The sequence below is a fragment of the Entelurus aequoreus genome, linkage group LG28 (assembly GCF_033978785.1).
Source record: "Entelurus aequoreus isolate RoL-2023_Sb linkage group LG28, RoL_Eaeq_v1.1, whole genome shotgun sequence".
In the NCBI taxonomy this organism is placed as follows: Eukaryota; Metazoa; Chordata; class Actinopteri; order Syngnathiformes; family Syngnathidae; genus Entelurus; species Entelurus aequoreus.
In genome coordinates this window covers 15,494,301-15,516,204 of record NC_084758.1, presented here as the reverse complement: position 1 = coordinate 15,516,204, position 21,904 = coordinate 15,494,301, and the positions used below count along the sequence as shown (strand labels likewise).

Below are 21,904 nucleotides of genomic sequence, written 5' to 3'. Positions count from 1 at the left end.
CATGGCAACACGACATGCACGCAACACACAATCGTAAACAAACAAACTGCTTTTTTATTTATTTTCAAATGGAAAAACACGGGAAGTACAACGTTGACTCCGCCCCCTGGGAGGGAAAAGAACACGTGACCTATGGGGGAGGAGCTACGTCAGATGACAAGAGGAGCAAAACAAAGAAAGAAAGAATAGTAATAAAGATGCATAGAATACTTTTTTTTACATAAATAAGCAAAAAAAGCATTGATCAGTGATTGATTGACTGATAAATTCATGGATTTATGCCTTCAGTTATTGCTCCAATAGAAAATGTTTCATACTAAATTCACTTTATTATTATTATTATTATTATTATTATTATTATTTTCTTGGCACTTTTTAAACTTTACAACATTTTTTTTCCACATACAAAAAATAATGTTTTACTTTTTCGCAACAAACTTTGCTTAACGTTCACTTCATGGAAGTTCTGCGGTGTGTGTGTGTGCGCGTGTGTGTGTGTCATGTGACTTGATTGCGCAACAGACCGGCTACAAAGTGTGTGTTCACATTTGCTTGCCAATTTCGAATTTTAGATAAAAAAAACATTAAAATATACATTTGTTTTATGTATGTTAGCATTAGCCACGTTAGCGCTTTACCAGCGTATTGCTGCTGTATTGTTCCTAATCACTGGTCTGTGTGTGTGTGTGTGTGTGTGTGTGTGTGTGTGTGTGTGTGTGTGTGTGTGTGTGTGTTTGTATGCGTGCGTCAGTCTAGTCGTCGCTGATGACGTCGATATCTTCGCCCGGCGTCTGCTGCGTGGCCACTCGCCATCGGCTAACGTGCTGGCTGGCCTTTGACCTCTTGTGCTGCGCCTCAGGTGACTCCTCCTCCAACTTTTGACGTTTGTGTTTGGTTCTGCGGTTCTGGAACCAAACCTTTACCTGCAACACACACACACACACACACACACACACATTAGCAACTTGCTCTCATCCGAATCAGAATCAGAAATACTTTATTAATCCCCGAGGGGAAATTAAAATTTTCAGCTATATGACAGAGTTAGCAACGCCATGCTAACTGCATGACATTTAGCTAGTTTTTACTGTAGTAAAAAAAAGTGGGAAATGCATGATTTAGTATTTGCTAGCAGAGATAGCATGTTTGCTAGCTGTCACGTGGAAAATCTGTGAATACATAAAACGTGGAAAAAATACATGTTTTTGTGAACGTTTAGTATTTGCTAGCAGATGTAGCTATAAGTGGAAAATATGTGAATACATAAAACGTGGAAAAAGACATGACTTGGGGAGCGTTTAGCGTTTGCTAGCAGATGTAGCATGTTTGCTAGCTGCCATAGGGAAAATACGTTAATATATAAAAATGAAAAAATACATGACTTTGGCAGCATTTACCGTTTGCTAGCCGATGTAGCATGTTTGCTAGCTGTCAAGTGGAAAATATGTAAATACAAACCCCGTTTCCATATGAGTTGGGAAATTGTGTTAGATGTAAATATAAACGGAATACAATGATTTGCAAATCCTTTTCAACCCATATTCAGTTGAATATGCTACAAAGACAACATATTTGATGTTCAAACTGATAAACATTTTTTTTTGTGCAAATAATCATTAACTTTAGAATTTGATGGCAGCAACACGTGACAAAGAAGTTGGGAAAGGTGGCAATAAATACTGATAAAGTTGAGGAATGCTCATCAAACACTTATTTGGAACATCCCACAGGTGTGCAGGCTAATTGGGAACAGGTGGGTGCCATGATTGGGTATAAAAGTAGATTCCATGAAATGCTCAGTCATTCACAAACAAGGATGGGGCGAGGGTCACCACTTTGTCAACAAATGCGTGAGCAAATTGTTGAACAGTTTAAGAAAAACCTTTCTCAAGCAGCTATTGCAAGGAATTTAGGGATTTCACCATCTACGGTCCGTAATATCATCAAAGGGTTCAGAGAATCTGGAGAAATCACTGCACGTAAGCAGCTAAGCCCGTGACCTTCCATCCCTCAGGCTGTACTGCATCAACAAGCGACATCAGTGTGTAAAGGATATCACCACATGGGCTCAGGAACACTTCAGAAACCCACTGCCAGTAACTAAAGTTGGTCGCTACATCTGTAAGTGCAAGTTAAAACTCTCCTATGCAAGGCGAAAACCGTTTATCAACAACACCCAGAAACGCTGTCGGCTTCGCTGGGCCTGAGCTCATCTAAGATGGACTGATACAACGTGGAAAAGTGTTCTGTGGTCTGACGAGTCCACATTTCAAATTGTTTTTGGAAACTGTGGACGTCGTGTCCTCCGGACCAAAGAGGAAAAGAACCATCCGGATTGTTATAGTCGCAAAGTTGAAAAGCCAGCCTGTGTGATGGTATGGGGGTGTATTAGTGCCCAAGACATGGGTAACTTACACATCTGTGAAGGTAGCGTTAATGCTGAAAGGTACATACAGGTTTTGGAGCAACATATGTTGCCATCCAAGCAACGTTACCATGGACGCCCCTGCTTATTTCAGCAAGACAATGTCAAGCCACGTGTTACATCAACGTGGCTTCATAGTAAAAGAGTGCGGGTACTAGACTGGCCTGCCTGTAGTCCAGACCTGTCTCCCATTGAAAATGTGTGGCGCATTATGAAGCCTAAAATACCACGACGGAGACCCCCGGACTGTTGAACAACTTTAGCTGTACATCAAGCAAGAATGGGAAATAATTCCACCTGAGAAGCTTCAAAAATGTGTCTCCTCAGTTCCCAAACGTTTACTGAGTGTTGTTAAAAGGAAAGGCCATGTAACACAGTGGTGAACATGCCCTTTCCCAACAACTTTGGCACGTGTTGCAGCCATGAAATTCTAAGTTTATGAGTTTGAACATCAAATATGTTGTCTTTGTAGTGCATTCAACTGAATATGGGTTGAAAAGGATTTGCAAATCATTGTATTCCGTTTATATTTACATCTAACACAATTTCCCAACTCATATGGAAACGGGGTTTGTACAGAAAAATACAAGACTTTGGCACAGTTTAGCATTTAGTAGAAAATACGTGAGTACATAAAAGTGGAAAAAATACATGATTTTGGGAACATTTAGTATTTGCTAGCAGATGTAGCATGTTTGCTATCGGTCATGTGGAAAATACGTAAATACAGAAAAATACATGACTTTGGCATAGTTTAGCATTAAGTAGAAAATACGTGAGTACATAAAAGTGTGGGGGGGGGAGATTTTGGCAGCGTTTAGCGTTTGCTAGCAGATGTAGCATGTTTGCTAGCTGTCACATGGCGGAAGGATATAGCGTTGGTGTAGACTGACCACACGTCCTCTTTTCCCCGGACATGTCCTCTTTTGCGGAGTTTCTTAAATGCCTCAAATGTCCGGCATTTTGAGTTAGGGTTGTGTGGATTTTCAATGTACGTCCAGGGTTAAGAAGGGGTTAAAAACAAATACTTTATACTGAAATAAATACACCTACAACTTATTAAATAAAAGAATAGAAAAAACTACCAGCAGCGGTAAAGTTTAAATCTATGAAGGAAAGAAGAAAGTGAATGAATGTTTATAACTGAATACATTTACATATGTAAACACATTTGTTTTCTTTTGTATTGTTTTTTTTAATGAATGAAGTAACGTTTATGACAACCTTTTTCCAAAACACAATATAGAATGTGAGATATAACAGGATAATGCATACGTTTGTTATTTGTTTTCAAAACGCTTACAAAAAAGTGGGACCCCAAAAATTTCCTGTGGGACCCCATTTTCATGACTTGATGGGGTCCCTGGGACCCCATTTTGAAAATTCCTAGTGCCAACACTGCTGTCAACAGAGGAGAAAAAATGCTTTATGTAAATAAATATATTATTTATAAAGCAAGTTCAAGTATCATTGGCAAATGTTCACCTAGTCCCGGCCTTGGCACGCATATATGTGTCCTCTTTTTGGGGTTTCACAATATGGTCAGCCTACGTTGGTGGAACATTATTTTTTTGTGTAAATGTATTTATATTATTTATTGATATTTGTTGAAATAGGTCACGACTAAAAAACAGTCGACTTTCTCAGAAAAAATCTGCTACCGAAGCAGCTAACGAAGAGTTTGGGTGTGTGATACCTGCGTCTCGGTCAGGCAGAGTCCGCCGGCCAGCTGCTTCCTCTCGGCGCCGACCACGTAGTGGTTCTTCTCGAAGGCTCGCTCCAGACGCAGCAGCTGCGAGGGCGAGAAGGCCGTGCGAATGCGTTTGGGTTTCCTGGAGAACGGCGCGTGCAGCAGCAGGTTGTCGGCGCCACCGTCGTCACCTGGATCGGAAAGGACGCCATTTTATTGTGAAAAGCTGCGGGGTGGGGGGGGGGGGATGAGGCTGATTTGCTTGGCGTGCGGCCTGATGGCGTGCGTTTCGCTCCAAACGCCGCCGCCGCCTTCCAACCTCATTTACATAAAAACAATCATGTGCGTCATTCCGGGCGTTTGGCTGAAAAGATTGCCCACCGTTGTCACGCCGCACGCAAAAATGTCGGTTAAACGGCGGGCGAGGACAATGATGGCGTGCGAGAAGCAGCGGTGGCGCCGGCGAAGAGGCATTGACATGCAAACACAGACAGTCGCCGTCCGTTGGATGGCGAACAAAAAGGTCGCCACAGGCACGCGGCCTCAAAAGGGTCGCCGCAAGGTCCCGCCCTCTTCCACCGTCTTCATCACTTTCTGTCACATGACCTCACGCCACCAAAAAACATGTGGCGACCTCACTAGCATGTCATGCTAGCCCTGCGTGGGGGGGGGCGGAGTCAGCCTTGCCAGGTGAGAACACACCTGAGACCGTTTTTTTTAAAGTGGACTAAAAGAAAAATGTGATATTTTCTGTACGTGTCGAAAAATGAAGGAAACAGGAAGTAGAAGAACATTTGCACACGTGACTTAAATAAAAACTTCATATTTTCTGTATGCATCGAAAAGTGAAGGAGACAGGAAGTAGAAGAACATTTACACACATCCATCCATCTTCAACCGCTTATCCGGAATCGGGTCGTGGGGACAACAGCTTGAGCAGAGACCCCCAGACTTCCCTCTCCAGAGCAACATTAGCAACTTCCTCCTGGAGAATCCCAAAGCGTTCCCAGGCCAGAGAGGAGATGTAATCCCCCCCATTTGGTCCTTGGCCTGCCGTGGGGTCTCCTCCCAGTGGGACGTGCAACGAGGACCTCCATAGGGAGACGCTCGTGAGGCATCCGCACGAGATGCCCGAACCACCTAAGCTGGTTCCTTTCCAAGCGAAGGAGCAGCGGTTCTACTCCGAGTCTCTCTCGGGTGACTGAACTTCTCACCCTATCTCTAAGGGAGATGCCAGCCACCCTTCTGAGGAAACTCATTTCGGCCGCTTGTATCCGCGATCTTATTCTTTCGGTCATGACCCACACTTCATGACCATAGGTGAGAGTAGGAATGTAGATAGCTCGGTAGACCGAGAGCTTTGCCTTCTGGCTCAGCTTTCGTTTCGTCACAACAGTGCGGCAGAGAGACTGCAATACTGCCCCAGCTGCTCCGATTCTCCGGCTGATTTCCTTCTCCATCTTTTTACTCACTCGTGAACAAGACCCCGAGATACTTAAACTCCTCCACCTGGGACAGAGTCTCGTTCTCTACCTGGACTGTACAAACCATCGGTTTCCTGCTGAGAACCATGGCCTCAGATTTGGAGATGCTGATCCTCATTCCAGCCACTGAACACTCGGCTGCGAACCGATCCAGTGAGAGCTGAAAGTCACGAACCGAAGGTGCCATCAGGACCACATCATCTGCAAACAGCAGTGACGCAACCTTCATCCCCCCGAGACGTATACCCTCTCCGCCATGGTCACGACTCTGCCTAGAATCCTGTCCATGAAAATCACAAACAGGATAGGTGACAGAGCGCAGCCCTGGCGGAAACCAACTCCTACTGGAAACGGCTCCGAATTACATCCAAGCACCCGGACACAACTCTCGCTTTGGTTGTACAGAGATTGGATGGCCCTCAGCAGGGTTCCCCTCACCCCGTACTCTCTCAGCACCTCCCACAAAATCTCCCGGGGCACCCGGTCCTACGCCTTCTCCAAATCCACAAAGAACATGTAGACTGGATAGGCATACTCCCAGGCCTTCTCCGGGATTCCCGCAAGAGTAAAGAGCTGGTCAGTTGTTCCACACCCAGGACGGAATCCACATTGCTCCTCTTGAATCTGAGGTTCGACTATCGGCCGGACCCTCCTTTCCAGTACCTTGGCGTAAACTTTCCCAGGGAGGCTGAGTAGTGCGATACCCCTGTAATTAGCACACACACTCTGGTCCCCCTTTTTGAATAGGGGAACCACCACCCCAGTCTGCCACTCCCTCGGCACCGTCCCAGACTTCCACGCAATGTTGAAAAGGCGTATCAACACCCAGAGCCTTCAGCATTTCTGGACGGATCTCATCAACCACTCCAGGTGAGCTTTGCCACTGTGGAGTTGTCTAACTACCTCTCCATGTATTCCCCGAACTGCTCCCACACCCTCTGCTTTGCCTCGTCCACAGCCACGGCCACCGCCCTTCAGGCCTGTTGGTACCTTGCAACTGCCTCCGGAGTCCCCTGGGATAACATATCCCAGTAGGACTCCTTCTTCAGTCGGACGGCTTCCCTGACCACCATTGTCCACCAGGGTGTTCGAGGGTTACCGTCCCTTGAGGCACCTAAGATCTTCTGGCCACAGCTCGCAGCTGCAGCTTTAGCAATAGAGGCTTGAACATTGCCCATTCCTGTTCAATGTCCCCAACCTCCACAGGGATGGCAGAGAAGTCCCGCCGGAGGTGGGAGTTGAAGTCCTTCCGTACAAAAGACTTCTCCAAACGTTCCCAGTTCACCCGCACTACACGCTTGGGTTTGCCAGGTCTGTCCAGAGTTTCCCCCGCCATCTGACCCAACTCTCCACCAGATGGTGAGCAGTTGACAGTTCAGCCCCTCTCTTCACCCTAGTGTCCAAAACATACGGCCTCAGATCAGCTGATACGATTACAAAATCGATCATTGATCTTTGCCCTAGGATGCTCAGGTACCAGGTACACCTAAGAGCATCCTTATGCTTGAACATGGTGTTTGTTATCGCACAGAAGTCCAATAACAATCCACCACTCAGGTTCAGATCAGGGAGACCGTTCCTCCCAATCACACCAGTCCAAGTATCACTGTCATTGCCCACGTGCGCGTTGAAGTCCCCCAGCAAGACTATGGAATCCCCTGTTGGCGCCCCATACAGGACCTCATGCAAGGTATCCAAGAATGCTGAAACTCTGAACTCTTGTTTGGTGCGTACGCACAAACAGTAGTCAGAGTTTTCGCGAAGTTAAGGCGAAGGGAGGCGACCCTCTTGTCCACTGGGGTGAACTGCAACGTACAGGCACTCAGCCGGGGACTAGTGAGTCATCATCATCGGCGGTCACTCGAACGAGTATGACGATCCTCCTGGTAGGGGTGTATCCCTTTATGGAGGATGCCTATGCGTGACTTTGTTTTACGTGGGGAGACTGGTGCACAGACAGTCACCACACGATCCTTAACAGGATCGGGTCAGGGTCCAGTGGCATGGAGTCCAAGACGACTGGGCACCCTTTTCTGCTGCAGCCTTCTTCCGCTATCGCAGCCGTTGTGGTAGTTCTTAAATCTACCGTCTTCCGCCTGCTCCGCCGTTGAGGTCTTCACCGTATCCCTGGCTAGGGGGCAGTCAGGTACTAAGCCTTTGCCAAGGGCCACCTGGGGTAAGAGTAGTAAAGGGGTTAACCTCCTAGTGCCCCAAGACCCCATAGAGGAGCCTCCACTGTCGGATGCACTTTAACGTGATGCCCAGGACTCGTGAGTATCCCCACACCCGCCTGGGCCATCAGACCCTGAGCAACTCCAGAAGTGAACAAGGTATATCCCTTGTCCAGGAGTGTGGTTTCAGAGCCCTTGCTATGCGTAAAGTTAAGCCCCACCAGATCCAACCGGTAGCGCTCCACCTCCTACACCAGCTCCGGCTCTTTCCCCACCAGGGTAGAGACATTCCACGTCCCAAAAGTCAGCCTCTGCTTCCCCGAATTGGTCCTTCTGGAGCCTCCACTTTCACTGCCATCCACTTGGCAGTGACCCCACTGGTTTTGACTGCGGGTGGTGGGCCCACGTGGCGGAGAGGATGGTGTGTCCACGTAGCTGCTTCAGGCTGTGCCTGACGAGCCCTGCCTCTGGGCCTAGCTCTGGAGGAGGGCCCCGGGCTTCCTCCGGGTAACGCATCTTCTCTTAGTTTGTTTCATGGGTGGTATCGTAACCTTGATGGGGGGGGGGGGGGGGGGGGGGGGCATTCGGGTGCTACACCTTGCCCAAGGGTGACCCAGAACTATGTAAGGCAGGGGCGTTCAACTCCCTGAGGCTTTATACAAGCCCACATACCCTTTTGCACACGTGACTAAAAAAAAGACTTGATATTTTCTGTAAGTATTAATAAAGCCCAAAAAATATTTTTGATGAACATTTTGGTCATTAATTATCAACAATTGCGTACTTTACAACACCACAAGCCCCGCCCCCTCCGTGCATCTATGTTCATAATGACGTCATTTAAGTTCGAGTTAAAGTGCCAATGATCTTCACACACACACACACATACACACTCACACACACATACACGCACACACACACACACACACACACACACACATACACGCACACACACACACACACACACACACACACACACACACATACACGCACACACACACACACACACACACACACACGCACACACACACACACACACACACACACACACACACACACACTAGGTGCGGTGAAATCATCCATTAACTCTTCCAAAGTTGATTGATGACTAATTGACATCAACTGTCAATAATGTAGATAATAAATAAAATAAATATATAATAATATATAATATAATATAATATAATAATAAAATAAATGAATAATACATTAAATACCAGAACGAATCGACAACCTAAAAAGAATATTTAGGTTAAAAAGAAAGTATTTATTTCTTAAAGGATCAACATTAATGTCAATAAAATCGATATGAATTGTTCTTCCTGTATACTTTTCTTTACAAATTGCAATAATTATACGATTATAATTGCAATAACTTTATTGAACAGACGAAATAAAATATTAAAATCAATTAAATAACACACTCGTTGTATATCGAAATAATTCACATTGATCATAAATATGATTATTTTCATAGTAACTATTAAGTATTAATGCTGAAAATGTCAAATAAAAAGTCTGATTTAATTTTACTGACTTGAATAAATGTATGTTTGGACATCAATATTATTGATCCATTTCTGTGATTGATAATCGATCATTGTGATGTCTTTTTGTGTGACTTTGTCAGTTCAAACAAATCATAAAATCATAATAACAAAACAGTAATTTTCCTAACAGTTTGGTGATGTCATCACGTGGTCTGTGAAAGAATCGATCATCTTGTCATCAATTAATTTTTCTATCTGCTAAAATATCATTTAGACGTTTTTACTTTCCACCTTTTATCTCATTATTAGGATTTTTAAACTCATCATTTCGACTTTTTATCTCATAATTAGGATTTTTAAACTCATAATTTTGACTTTTTATCTCATTAGGATTTTTAAGCTCATAATTTCGACTTTTTATCTCATATTTAGGATTTTTAAACTCATAATTTTGACTTTTTAACTCATCATTTCGACTTTTTATCTCATAATTAGGATTTTTAAACTCATAATTTTGATTTTTGATCTCATAATTAGGATTTTTAAACTCATAATTTCGATTTTTTATCTCATATTTAGATTTTTAAACTCATAATTTTGACTTTTTATCTCATATTTAGGATTTTTAAACTCATATTTTCGATTTTTTTAATCTCATATTTAGATTTTTAAACTCATAATTTTGACTTTTTATCTCATATTTAGGATTTTTAAACTCATAATTTTGACTTTTCATCTCATAATTAGGATTTTTAAACTCATAATTTCGATTTTTTTAAACTCATATTTAGGATTTTTAAACTCATAATTTTGACTTTTCATCTCATAATTAGGATTTTTAAACTCGTAATTTCGATATTTTTTTAAATCTCATAATTAGGATTTTTAAACTCATAATTTTGACTTTTAAACTCATCATTTCGGCTCTTTATCTCATAATTAGGATTTTTAAACTCATCATTTTGATTTTGTAAACTCATCATTTCGATGATCTCCGCTCACAATTTCGATCTTTTAATGATGAAATTGTGATATTTATTATTGTTCTTTATTATACTTGATAAAACACACTGACTAAATAAATAAATAATCATCATCATCATTTTGAATTATTATTAAAAATAAAAAAAAATAAAAAAAAGGCTCACCTTGGAAGTACCGGTTCCGTAGAATCCATGGCGGGAAAAGGCCGTGCGGGCTTTGATGTGGCCGAACAAACAGGTTCTGCGGGCCCACGTGCAGCGCGTGCATGTGAAGCGCACCGGGACCGGGCGCGTGCGTGCCGGGCTCCCGGAGCAGCGGGTTCGGTCCGCTCGCGTACAGAGTCCGGCCGCAGGAGCCCCGCAGCAGCCCCGCATGAGCGGCGGCGGCAGCGGGGTGCACGGCCTCGGGGAAGCGGAGCGCCGTGGGCCGGATGGGCTCCTCGGAACCGGCGTGGTCCTTCCCGACCAGAGCCTCGATGCTGAAACATTTCTTGTTGGTACCGAGCTGCTGAAACATGATGGACCGATGAGGGAGGAGGGGGGCCGGGGGGGGGTGGGGGGGCAGGGCTGGGTGGAGGACCGGATCCTCAGACTCCCGCCTTCCCGCCCGGAACCATCACACGTGCATGCGCCGGCAGAACTGGACTCAAACTTCTGATCTTTTGTGTGCGCGCGACACACCTGCATTTCCCGCCCCCCCGGCCCCGGCCCCGCCCCCTGCCCGGCGCCTCCCCGGTGGAGGTGCGTCACGCATGCGCACCACCGAGGAGGAGGAAAGCGATGAAGCTGTGACCTTTGACCCCGACTCCATCCCGGGCCTTCACGATAAAAGTCAAACAAAAATACAAAAACATTCTTCAATAATTATTCCAATTAAAAATATTTACATAATAATATTAAATAATATATTATGACATGAAAATATTATGTCAATTGATACAAAGATAACAACCGACACTATTGCTAAATGATAAACATATCTTCAAATAATAATAATAATACATGTTTAGATATGAATATATACTAATAACATTATATTAACAAAATAACAAATATTCATAATTAATAGTCATAATATAATGGTAAATATTTCAATTAATTACAAATAAATGGTTAAACTATCATATGTTTTAAAAATAATTGTATTAAATAAATGTATTTTTAAATGATAAAAATGTTACCAACTGATACCAAAAAATAAAATAATATATTGGTAAAAATAACAACGGTACTATATTGCTAAATAATAGATATATCTTAAAATGAAAAATATTTACTAATTATATTTGTAAATGAACTTGTACTAATAATAGTGCAAAGTTAATTATTAACAAAGTAATCATATTTATTGTTAACACAAATACTCTATATGGCGGTATATAGTCCATTTAGTGTTAATTAATAACAAATAATCGGTTAGACTATCGTACTGTTAAATATCGTATTATTAAATAAATATATTGTTAATTGATAAATATGTTGTCAATTGATACCAAAGATATTAATGAATAAACTGTTGAATAATATATTGTTTAAAAAAAACTGTTCTGTATTGCTAAATAATAAATATATCTTTAAATAAAACATATGTAAAATAAAATGACATGTGAAAAAATTTATATTTTACTAAATATATTCGTATACTAATAATATTACAAAGTTAATTGTTAACAAAATAAAAATAATCATTAATAACAAATACTGTATATGGTATAATAGTCTTAATATATTGGTACATTTTAAATTTATTGTTAATTAATAACAAATCATTGGTTAAACTATCATACTGTTAAATATTATATTATTTAATAAATATATTGTTAAATTATATATATGTTATCAATTGATAGCAAATATATTAATTAATAACAAATAGTTATATATAATATTGTTAAAAATAACAACTGTACCATATTGCTAAATAAGTAAAGTAAAATGACATATTTGTACATGAATATATACTATTATAATATTATGTATTTAATCACTATCAAAACAAAAATACAAATATTCACTATTAACAAAATTGTATGCGGTATAATATTCATAATATAATGGTAAATATTAAATGTAGTGTTAATTAATAACAAATTATTGGTTAAACTATCATATTGTTAAATATTATATTATAAATATTTTTTTTGTCAAATTGATACCAAAGATATTACTTGATAACAAATTGTTGAATAATTTATTGTTAAAAATAACAACTTAGATGTATTGGTAACTATTGACAAATATATTGTTAAATATGTGCCCTGTGGTTGGCTAAAACTATATATAAATAAATAATAACACATGTACTGTATTGTTGAATAATAAATATATATTTAAATAATAAATAATAAAAAAATATTGAAATATAAATATGTATAATTATGGCTTAAGAAAACAACATTTATGATTAACAAATATATGGGAATATCGCCATAATATAATGGTAAAAACTACATGTATTGCTAAAAATAAAAATATGGTTAAATGTGTGCCCTGGGATTGGCTGGGATAGGCTCCAGCTTTATGAGGATTAGCGCGAGAGAAAATGGATGAATAAATGGCAAAGTAATACATTAATAAATATTAACATGTGTATTTAAATCAATGATTACTTGACCACGTGTGCGCATGACATGTGGGTCAAAGGGCATCATCATTTTGTTGATGATCAAATGACAACATTTGCGTTAACATGACGTCAGCGGACTAAATGGTGCCCCCCCCCCCACCCGCTGAGGGCCGTGTGAACCACTGAGACTCCGCCCCCTCGTCTTCATGAACAGCAGGCCATTATGGTGAGTGCCACGCCCCCTCATTAGTGAGTGCCACGCCCCCTCATTAGCAGCACATCTACAGGAAGTCTTTCCTCATTGTGTGTGCGTGTGGGGGGGGGGGGGGGGGCACTAAACAAACACGCATGCTAATTTGGATCAACTTCACTTTACTCTGAAAGGACCCGAGCACGTCCGCTTAGTTCATAACCGGCGGTTTCAAAATAAAACCCCTGTGAGCCTCATGTGACGTTGTGGCTGTGGTCCTCTGCTGCCCCCCAGTGGACACGCCGGGATCCGCAGCAGTTGTCAATCAAACGAAACCATGAAGTTTGATGATGAATAAATATTATTGTTGTTGTGAACTTTTTATTGACATTTTTGACCCCACTCAAAAAAAAAAAAAAGACATTTCCATCAATGTAACAACAATAAAATGTTAACATGCATGTGAAAAAGTGCGAGTGCTTGACAACAATTCTCATTTTCACAACACTGAACACGCTTCTTTTTTTTGGCACAGGACCAGGATGGTCGAGCTACATGCTAACATGAGGCTAACATGCTAACATCATGATAACATGCTAACATGATGCTAACATCATGATAACATGCTAACATAATGATAACATGCTAACATGATGCTAACATGATGCTAACATGCTCACATGCTAGCAGCAACACAAAACACAATCAGTCAGAAGAAATTCCAATTGTTTGGCACAGGAAGGATGTCCTTTTAAGGTCAGTAAACATGTCGTAAAAACATTTTTTTTTTTTTTTGTAAAAATCTTTGAACAAGAGCTTGAAATAAAAGTGGGACTTTCGTCTCTGGTTCGTCCACAAAAGAAGAACATGGCGGCGTGGCGCTCACAGCGGCGTGACTTGGGACAACACGGGGCGTGCGGCGGCCATGTTGATGGCGGGACACGAGTCCGCCATCTTGAAGACAAGCTGCTCTTTTTCTCGGGCAAGCGTCTGGTTGAGCGCCAGCTGCCTCTCTAGCGCCACCTTCAGGTCCTGATGCTCCCTGGACAGCTGCCTGCACAACAGCACACCACTCGCTTATTATCTCCATAACAAGTGTTATGTCGTGTTAATGTACATGATGTAAGTTATGTCGTGTTAATGTACATAATGTAAGATGTTGGGTTAATGTACATGATGTAAGTTATGTTGTGTTAATGTACACAATGTAAATAATAAGTGTTATGTCTGGTTAATGTACATAATGTAAATAATAAGTGTTGTGTTATTGTACATCATGTAAGTTATGTCGTGTTAATGTACATAATGTAAGATGTCGGGTTAATGTACATAATGTAAGTTATGTTGTGTTAATGTACATAATGTAAATAATAAGTGTTATGTCGGGTTAATGTACATCATGTAAGTTATGTCGTGTTAATGTTCATAATGTAAATAATAAGTGTTGTGTTGGTTAATGTACATCATTTAAGTTATGTCGTGTTAATGCACATAATGTAAATAATAAGTGTTATGTCGGGTTAATGTACATAATGTAAGTTATGTCGTGTTAGTGTACATAATGTAAATAATAAGTGTTGTGTCGTGTTAATGTACATCATGTAAGTTATGTCGTGTTAATGTTCATAATGTAAATAATAAGTGTTATGTCGGGTTAATGTACATAATGTAAGTTATGTCGTGTTAATGTACATAATGTAAGTTATGTCGTGTTAATGTACATAATGTCAATAATAAGTGTTATGTCGTGTTAATGTTCATAATGTAAATAAGTGTTATGTTGTGTTAATGTACATAATGTAAGTTATGTCGTGTTAATGTACATAATGTAAACAATAAGTGTTATGTCGTGTTAATGTACATAATGTAAATAAGTGTTATGTCGTGTTAATGTACATAATGTAAATAATAAGTGTTATGTCGTGTTAATGTTATCATGTGTTGGTGCATAAGTTATGTCGTGTTAATGTTCATAATGTAAATAAGTGTTATGTCGGGTTAATGTACATAATGTAAGTTATGTCGTGTTAATGTATATAATGTAAGTTATGTCGTGTTAATGTACATAATGTAAATAGTAAGTGTTATGTCGTGTTAATGTACATAATGTAAATAAGTGTTATGTCGGGTTAATGTACATAATGTAAGTTATGTCGTGTTAATGTATATAATGTAAGTTATGTCGTGTTAATGTACATAATGTAAATAGTAAGTGTTATGTCGTGTTAATGTACATAATGTAAATAAGTGTTATGTTGTGTTAATGTACATAATGTAAGTTGTCGTGTTAATGTACATAATGTAAATACGTTTTATGTTGTGTTAATGTACATAATGTAAATAAGTGTTGTGTCGTGTTAATGTACATCATGTAAGTTATGTCGTGTTAATGTTCATAATGTAAATAAGTGTTATGTCGTGTTAATGTACATAATGTAAGTTATGTCGTGTTAATGTACATAATGTAAGTTATGTCGTGTTAATGTACATAATGTAAATAAGTGTTATGTTGTGTTAATGTACATAATGTAAGTTGTCGTGTTAATGTACATAATGTAAATAATAAGTGTTATGTCGTGTTAATGTACATAATGTAAATAAGTGTTATGTCGTGTTAATGTACATAATGTAAATAATAAGTGTTATGTCGTGTTAATGTACATCATGTAAGTTATGTCGTGTTAATGTTCATAATGTAAATAAGTGTTATGTCGGGTTAATGTACATAATGTAAGTTATGTCGTGTTAATGTACATTATGTAAATAATAAGTGTTATGTCGTGTTAATGTACATAATGTAAATAAGTGTTATGTTGTGTTAATGTACATAATGTAAGTTATGTTGTGTTAATGTACATAATGTAAATAAGTGTTATGTCGGGTTAATGCACATAATGTAAGTTATGTCGTGTTAATGTACATAATGTAAATAAGTGTTATGTCGGGTTAATGCACATAATGTAAGTTATGTCGTGTTAATGTACATAATGTAAGTTATGTCGTGTTAATGTTCATAATGTAAATAAGTGTTATGTCGGGTTAATGTACATAATGTAAGTTATGTCGTGTTAATGTACATAATGTAAATAATAAGTGTTATGTCGTGTTAATGTACATAATGTAAATAATAAGTGTTATGTCGTGTTAATGTACATAATGTAAATAAGTGTTATGTCGTGTTAATGTACATCATGTAAATAATAAGTGTTATGTCGTGTTAATGTACATCATGTAAGTTATGTCGTGTTAATGTTCATAATGTAAATAAGTGTTATGTCGGGTTAATGTACATAATGTAAGTTATGTCGTGTTAATGTACATAATGTAAATAATAAGTGTTATGTCGTGTTAATGTACATAATGTAAATAATAAGTGTTATGTCGTGTTAATGTACATAATGTAAATAAGTGTTATGTCGTGTTAATGTACATCATGTAAATAATAAGTGTTATGTCGTGTTAATGTACATCATGTAAGTTATGTCGTGTTAATGTTCATAATGTAAATAAGTGTTATGTCGGGTTAATGTACACTACCGTTCAAAAGTTTGGGGTCACATTGAAATGTCCTTATTTTTGAAGGAAAAGCACTGTACTTTTCAATGAAGATAACTTTAAACTAGTCTTAACTTTAAAGAAATACACTCTATACATTGCTAATGTGGTAAATGACTATTCTAGCTGCAAATGTCTGGTTTTTGGTGCAATATCTACATAGGTGTATAGAGGCCCATTTCCAGCAACTATCACTCCAGTGTTCTAATGGTACAATGTGTTTGCTCATTGGCTCAGAAGGCTAATTGATGAGTAGAAAACCCTTGTGCAATCATGTTCACACATCTGAAAACAGTTTAGCTCGTTACAGAAGCTACAAAACTGACCTTCCTTTGAGCAGATTGAGTTTTTGGAGCATCACATTTGTGGGGTCAATTAAACGCTCAAAATGGCCAGAAAAAGAGAACTTTCATCTGAAACTGGACAGTCTATTCTTGTTCTTAGAAATGAAGGCTATTCCACAAAATTGTTTGGGTGACCCCAAACTTTTGAAATAAGTGTTATATTGTGTTAATGTACATAATGTAAATAAGTGTTATATTGTGTTAATGTACACAATGTAAATAAGTGTTATGTCGTGTTAATGTACATAATGTAAATAAGTGTTATGTCGTGTTAATGTACATAATGTAAATAAGTGTTATGTTGTGTTAATGTACATAATGTAAATAATAAGTGTTATGTTGTGTTAATGTACATAATGTGTAATGTTACTTACTGTAAGACAGTGTGTGTGTTGTCCAGACGTCCTCTCAGATCATCGTTGTGCTGTGATACTTGAATTAGACGCTCCTCCACACTCTTTTTCTTCTCTGTCTGCACACCAACAACTACATGAACAACTACATCAAATACTGTAGTAATCATTCAAACTACTGTGTCAGCAATGACAACTACATGAACAACTGCATCGAATACTAGAGTAATGACCCCATTAAAATATGTCAACAATGACAACTACATGAACAACTATACCAAATACTAGAGTAATGACTCCAAGAACTACTATGTCAATAATGACAACTACATGAACAACTACATTGAATACTACAGTAATGACTTCATGAACTACTATGTCAACAATGACAACTACATTGAATACTACAGTAATGACTCCATGAACTGCTATGTCAATAATGACAATACATGAACAACTACATCAAAATCTATAGTAATGACTTCATAAACTACTATGTCAGTAATGACAACTACATGAACAACTATACCAAATACTAGAGTAATGACTCCATGAACTACTATGTCACCAATGACAACTACATGAAAAACTATAGTAATGACTACATGAACCACTATGTCAACTACGACAACTACATGAACAACTACATCGAATACTACAGTAATGACTCCATGAACTATGTCACCAATGACAACTAAAAGGACAACTATACCGAATACTAGAGTAGTGATTCCATGAACTACTATGTCAACAATGACAACTACATGAAAAACTATACCAAACACTAGAGTAATGACTTCATGAACTACTATGTCAACAATGACAACCTAATTAAAAACTAATCGAATACTACAGTAATGACTTCATGAACTACTATGTCACAATGACAACTACATGAACAACTATACTGAATACTAGAGTAATGACTTCATGAATTACTATGTCAACAATGACAACTACATGAACAACTATACCGAATACAAGAGTAATGACTCCATGAACTACTATGTCAACAATGACAACTACATGGACAACTATACCGAATACTAGAGTAATGACTTCATGAATTACTATGTCAACAATGACAACTACATGAACAACTATACCAAATACTAGAGTAATGACTCCATGAACTACTATGTCAACAATGACAACTACATGAACAACTAAGGCTGCAGCTAACGATTATTTTTCTATCGATTAATCTATAGATTATTTTTCGATTAATCGGTTGATCTATAGATTATATATTTTTTCGATTAATCTATAGATTATTTTTCCTTTTACCGATTATTTTTTTATTCAAAATGAAGATGAAAAAATAAATGTAGGCCCGTTTTTTCAAAAGGCATGGCTTTTATTTACAAAAAAAAAGAAGTATGGCCACTCAGTCAACATTGACAACAACATGACTAAATATTCTGTAACAATGTAAACATTTAACAAAATTAAAAGTAGCTTATTTGCTTTTTAATGTGCAAATATAAAAGTCAACATCCAGTACAAATCTTAATATTCTGCAATAGTATAAGCATTTCAAAAGTAAAAGTATTGCTTATTTTGCTTTAAAATGTGCAAAAATAAAGATAAACATCCAATACAAAAAAGTGCAAAACGAAATATTCTGTAACAACAGTGTAAACATTTCAACAAAAGTGAAAGTATTGCTTATTTGCTAAAATGTGCAAAAATAAAGATAAACATCCAATAAAAAAAAGTGCCAATCTAAATATTCTGGAGCACTGTAAACATTAAGTATTGCTTTTAAAATGTGCAAAATAAACATCCAGTCCAAACAGTACACAATAACCAATTCTACTCATTCCAGTGAGTGACTAACAGTTGTAATGAAGAAAGGTTAGCATGTGTACATGCTCTGGTTCTTTTCATCTTTACAATATTCCCAGCAGCTGAAAATAGGCGCTCAAAAGGGGTCGATGTGGCTGGAACTGAGAGGTAATTAGCCTTCACCTCAAGCCAGGACTGCGAGTGAGCTGAGCTGCAGTTTATATTTCTAGAAGGTCAACGGGCTCATAGTGATGTTACTAGTAGTTGACTGGGAGGTGTTTATTATCATTTGGGGAGAGTCCGCTGCCTGATGCTCACCTGCTAAACACCTATCTGCTCGACGCTGAAGCGCTGACTACATGTGCTCTGAATACGCACTGCTGATTGGCTGATAATGCTTCGTGTGTACCAATCAGATGGTTGTGTGGGTGGGACAATGCTGCGTGCTGAGACAGAGGCAGAGGAGCAAAGCAGCTTGTTAACACTTTAGCTTTAGCTTAGAAACTCGTTCGGTACACCCCCGTACCGAACCGAAACCCCCGTACCGAAACGGTTCAATACAAAACAACTATACCGAATACTAAAGTAATGACTCCAAGAACTACTATGTCACCAATGACAACTACAGACTACATGAATGACGTCAACAACAACAACATCAGTGACTCCATTAACAACTACATCAACAGCTACGTGGACCTCATGCTTGTATCAACAGCTGCATGAATTACTACATCAAAGACAACTTATTAACTACTAACAGCCAAGATACCTGGGGCGGTGGGGAGGCGTGGTTAGGGGCGTGGTCACCATGTCATTGTATAATTTGCATAATTTTCAAAGATAATATGTTTATCTAAGGGTATAACTAAGAGTGTATTAAGGGTATATCTAAGGGTATATCTAAGAGTGTATTAAGGGTATATCTAAGGGTATATCTAAGAGTGTATTAAGGGTATATCTAAGAGTGTATTAAGGGTATATCTAAGGGTATATCTAAGAGTGTATTAAGGGTATATCTAAGGGTATATCTAAGAGTGTATTAAGGGTGTATCTAAGGGTATGTCTAAGAGTGTATCTAAGGGTGTATCTAAGGGTATATCTAAGGGTATATCGAAGGGTGTATCTAAGGGTGTATCTAAGGGTATATCGAAGGGTGTATCTAAGGGTACATCTAAGGGTGTATCTAAGGGTACATCTAAGGGTGTATCTAAGGGTACATCTAAGGGTGTATCTAAGGGTATATCTGAAAGTATATCTAAGGGTATATCTAAGAGTATATCCAAGAGTACATCCAAAAGTGTATCTAAGAGTGTATCTAAGGATACATCTAAGGGTGTATCTAAGGGTGTATCTAAGGGTACATCTAAGGGTATATCTAAGGGTGTATCCAAGGGTGTATCTAAGGGTATATCTAAGGGTGTATCTAAGGGTGTATCTCAGGGTACATCTAAGGGTATATCTAAGGGTGTATCTAAGGATGTATCTAAGGGTACATGTACGGGTGTATCTAAGGGTATATCTAATTGTGTATCTAAGGGTATATCTAAGGGTGTATCTAAGGGTACATTTAAGGGTGTATCTAAGGGTGTATCTAAGAGTATATCTAAGAGTGTATCTAAGGGTGTATCTCAGGGTACATCTAAGGGTATATCTAAGGGTGTATCTAAGGGTATATCTCAGGGTACATCTAAGGGTATATCTAAGGGTGTATCTAAGGGTATATCTAAGGGTATATCTAAGGGTGTATCTAAAGGTATATCTCAGGGTACATCTAAGGGTATATCTAAGGGTGTATCTAAGGGTATATCTCAGGGTACATCTAAGGGTATATCTAAGGGTGTATCTAAGGGTGTATCTAAGGTTATATCTAAGGGTACATCTAAGGGTATATCTAAGGGTGTATCTAAGGGTACATCTAAGGGTGTATATAAGGGTATATCTAAGGGTGTATCTAAGGGTACATCTAAGGGTGTATCTAAGGGTACATCTAAGAGTGTATATAAGAGTACATCTAAGGGTGTATATAAGAGTACATCTAAGGGTATATCTAAGAGTATATCTTAGGGTGTATCTAAGAGTATATCTAAGGGTATGTCTATAAGTTAAAAAGAGCGTTGGACGTTGTGCGACTTCTTCTGGAGTCTACAATACATGATATTACTTTGATTTGTTTTCCCCTAGAAGCCCTCATCTTTAAGGTGTTTTCACCTAGCAACCCTCATCTTTAAGGTGTTTTCACCTAGAAACCCTCATCTTTAAGGTGTTTTCACCTAGAAGCCCTCATCTTTAAGGTGTTTTCACCTAGAAACCCTCATCTTTAAGCTATTTTTGCCTAGAAGCCCTCATCTTTAAGCTGTTTTCAGGTAGAAACCCTCATCTTTAAGGTGTTTTCACCTAGAAGCCCTCATCTTTAAGGTGTTTTCACCTAGCAACCCTCATCTTTAAGGTGTTTTCACCTAGAAACCCTCATCTTTAAGGTGTTTTCACCTAGAAGCCCTCATCTTTAAGGTGTTTTCACCTAGAAACCCTCATCTTTAAGCTATTTTTGCCTAGAAGCCCTCATCTTTAAGCTGTTTTCAGGTAGAAACCCTCATCTTTAAGGTGTTTTCACCTAGAAGCCCTCATCTTTAAGCTGTTTTCAGGTAGAAACCCTCATCTTTAAGGTGTTTTCACCTAGAAGCCCTCATCTTTAAGCTGTTTTCAGGTAGAAACCCTAATCTTTAAGGTGTTTTCACCTAGAAACCCTCATCTTTAAGGTGTTTTCACCTAGAAACCCTCATCTTTAAGGTGTTTTCACCTAGAAACCCTCATCTTTAAGGTGTTTTCACCTACAAACCCTCATCTTTAAGGTGTTTTCACCTA

At 38.7% G+C, this 21,904-nt stretch overlaps 2 protein-coding genes across 3 annotated transcripts in view; both read right to left on the bottom strand.

Annotated features, from left to right (window-relative positions):
• Nucleotides 1-44: 44 nt before the first annotated feature.
• Nucleotides 45-10,760, bottom strand: emx3 (empty spiracles homeobox 3). The gene is made up of 3 exons (XM_062039698.1): nt 10,409-10,760; nt 4,122-4,306; nt 45-923 (listed from the first exon to the last, which is right to left on the bottom strand). The coding sequence occupies exons 1-3, from the start codon at nt 10,758-10,760 to the stop codon at nt 753-755; spliced, it is 708 nt and encodes a 235-aa protein (XP_061895682.1). The 3' UTR covers nt 45-752.
• A 2,598-nt stretch (nt 10,761-13,358) lies between these two features.
• ccdc69 (coiled-coil domain containing 69) overlaps nt 13,359-21,904 on the bottom strand; it is a 29,337-nt gene continuing 20,791 nt past the window's right edge. For both annotated transcript variants that reach the window (XM_062040099.1, XM_062040098.1), the window contains exons 8-9: nt 17,273-17,370; nt 13,359-14,053 (exon numbers count right to left, since the gene is read on the bottom strand). In XM_062040099.1, coding sequence (XP_061896083.1) covers nt 13,882-14,053; nt 17,273-17,370 — 270 coding nt within the window. In that variant the 3' untranslated portion in view covers nt 13,359-13,881. The remainder of the gene's footprint in view (nt 14,054-17,272; nt 17,371-21,904) is intronic.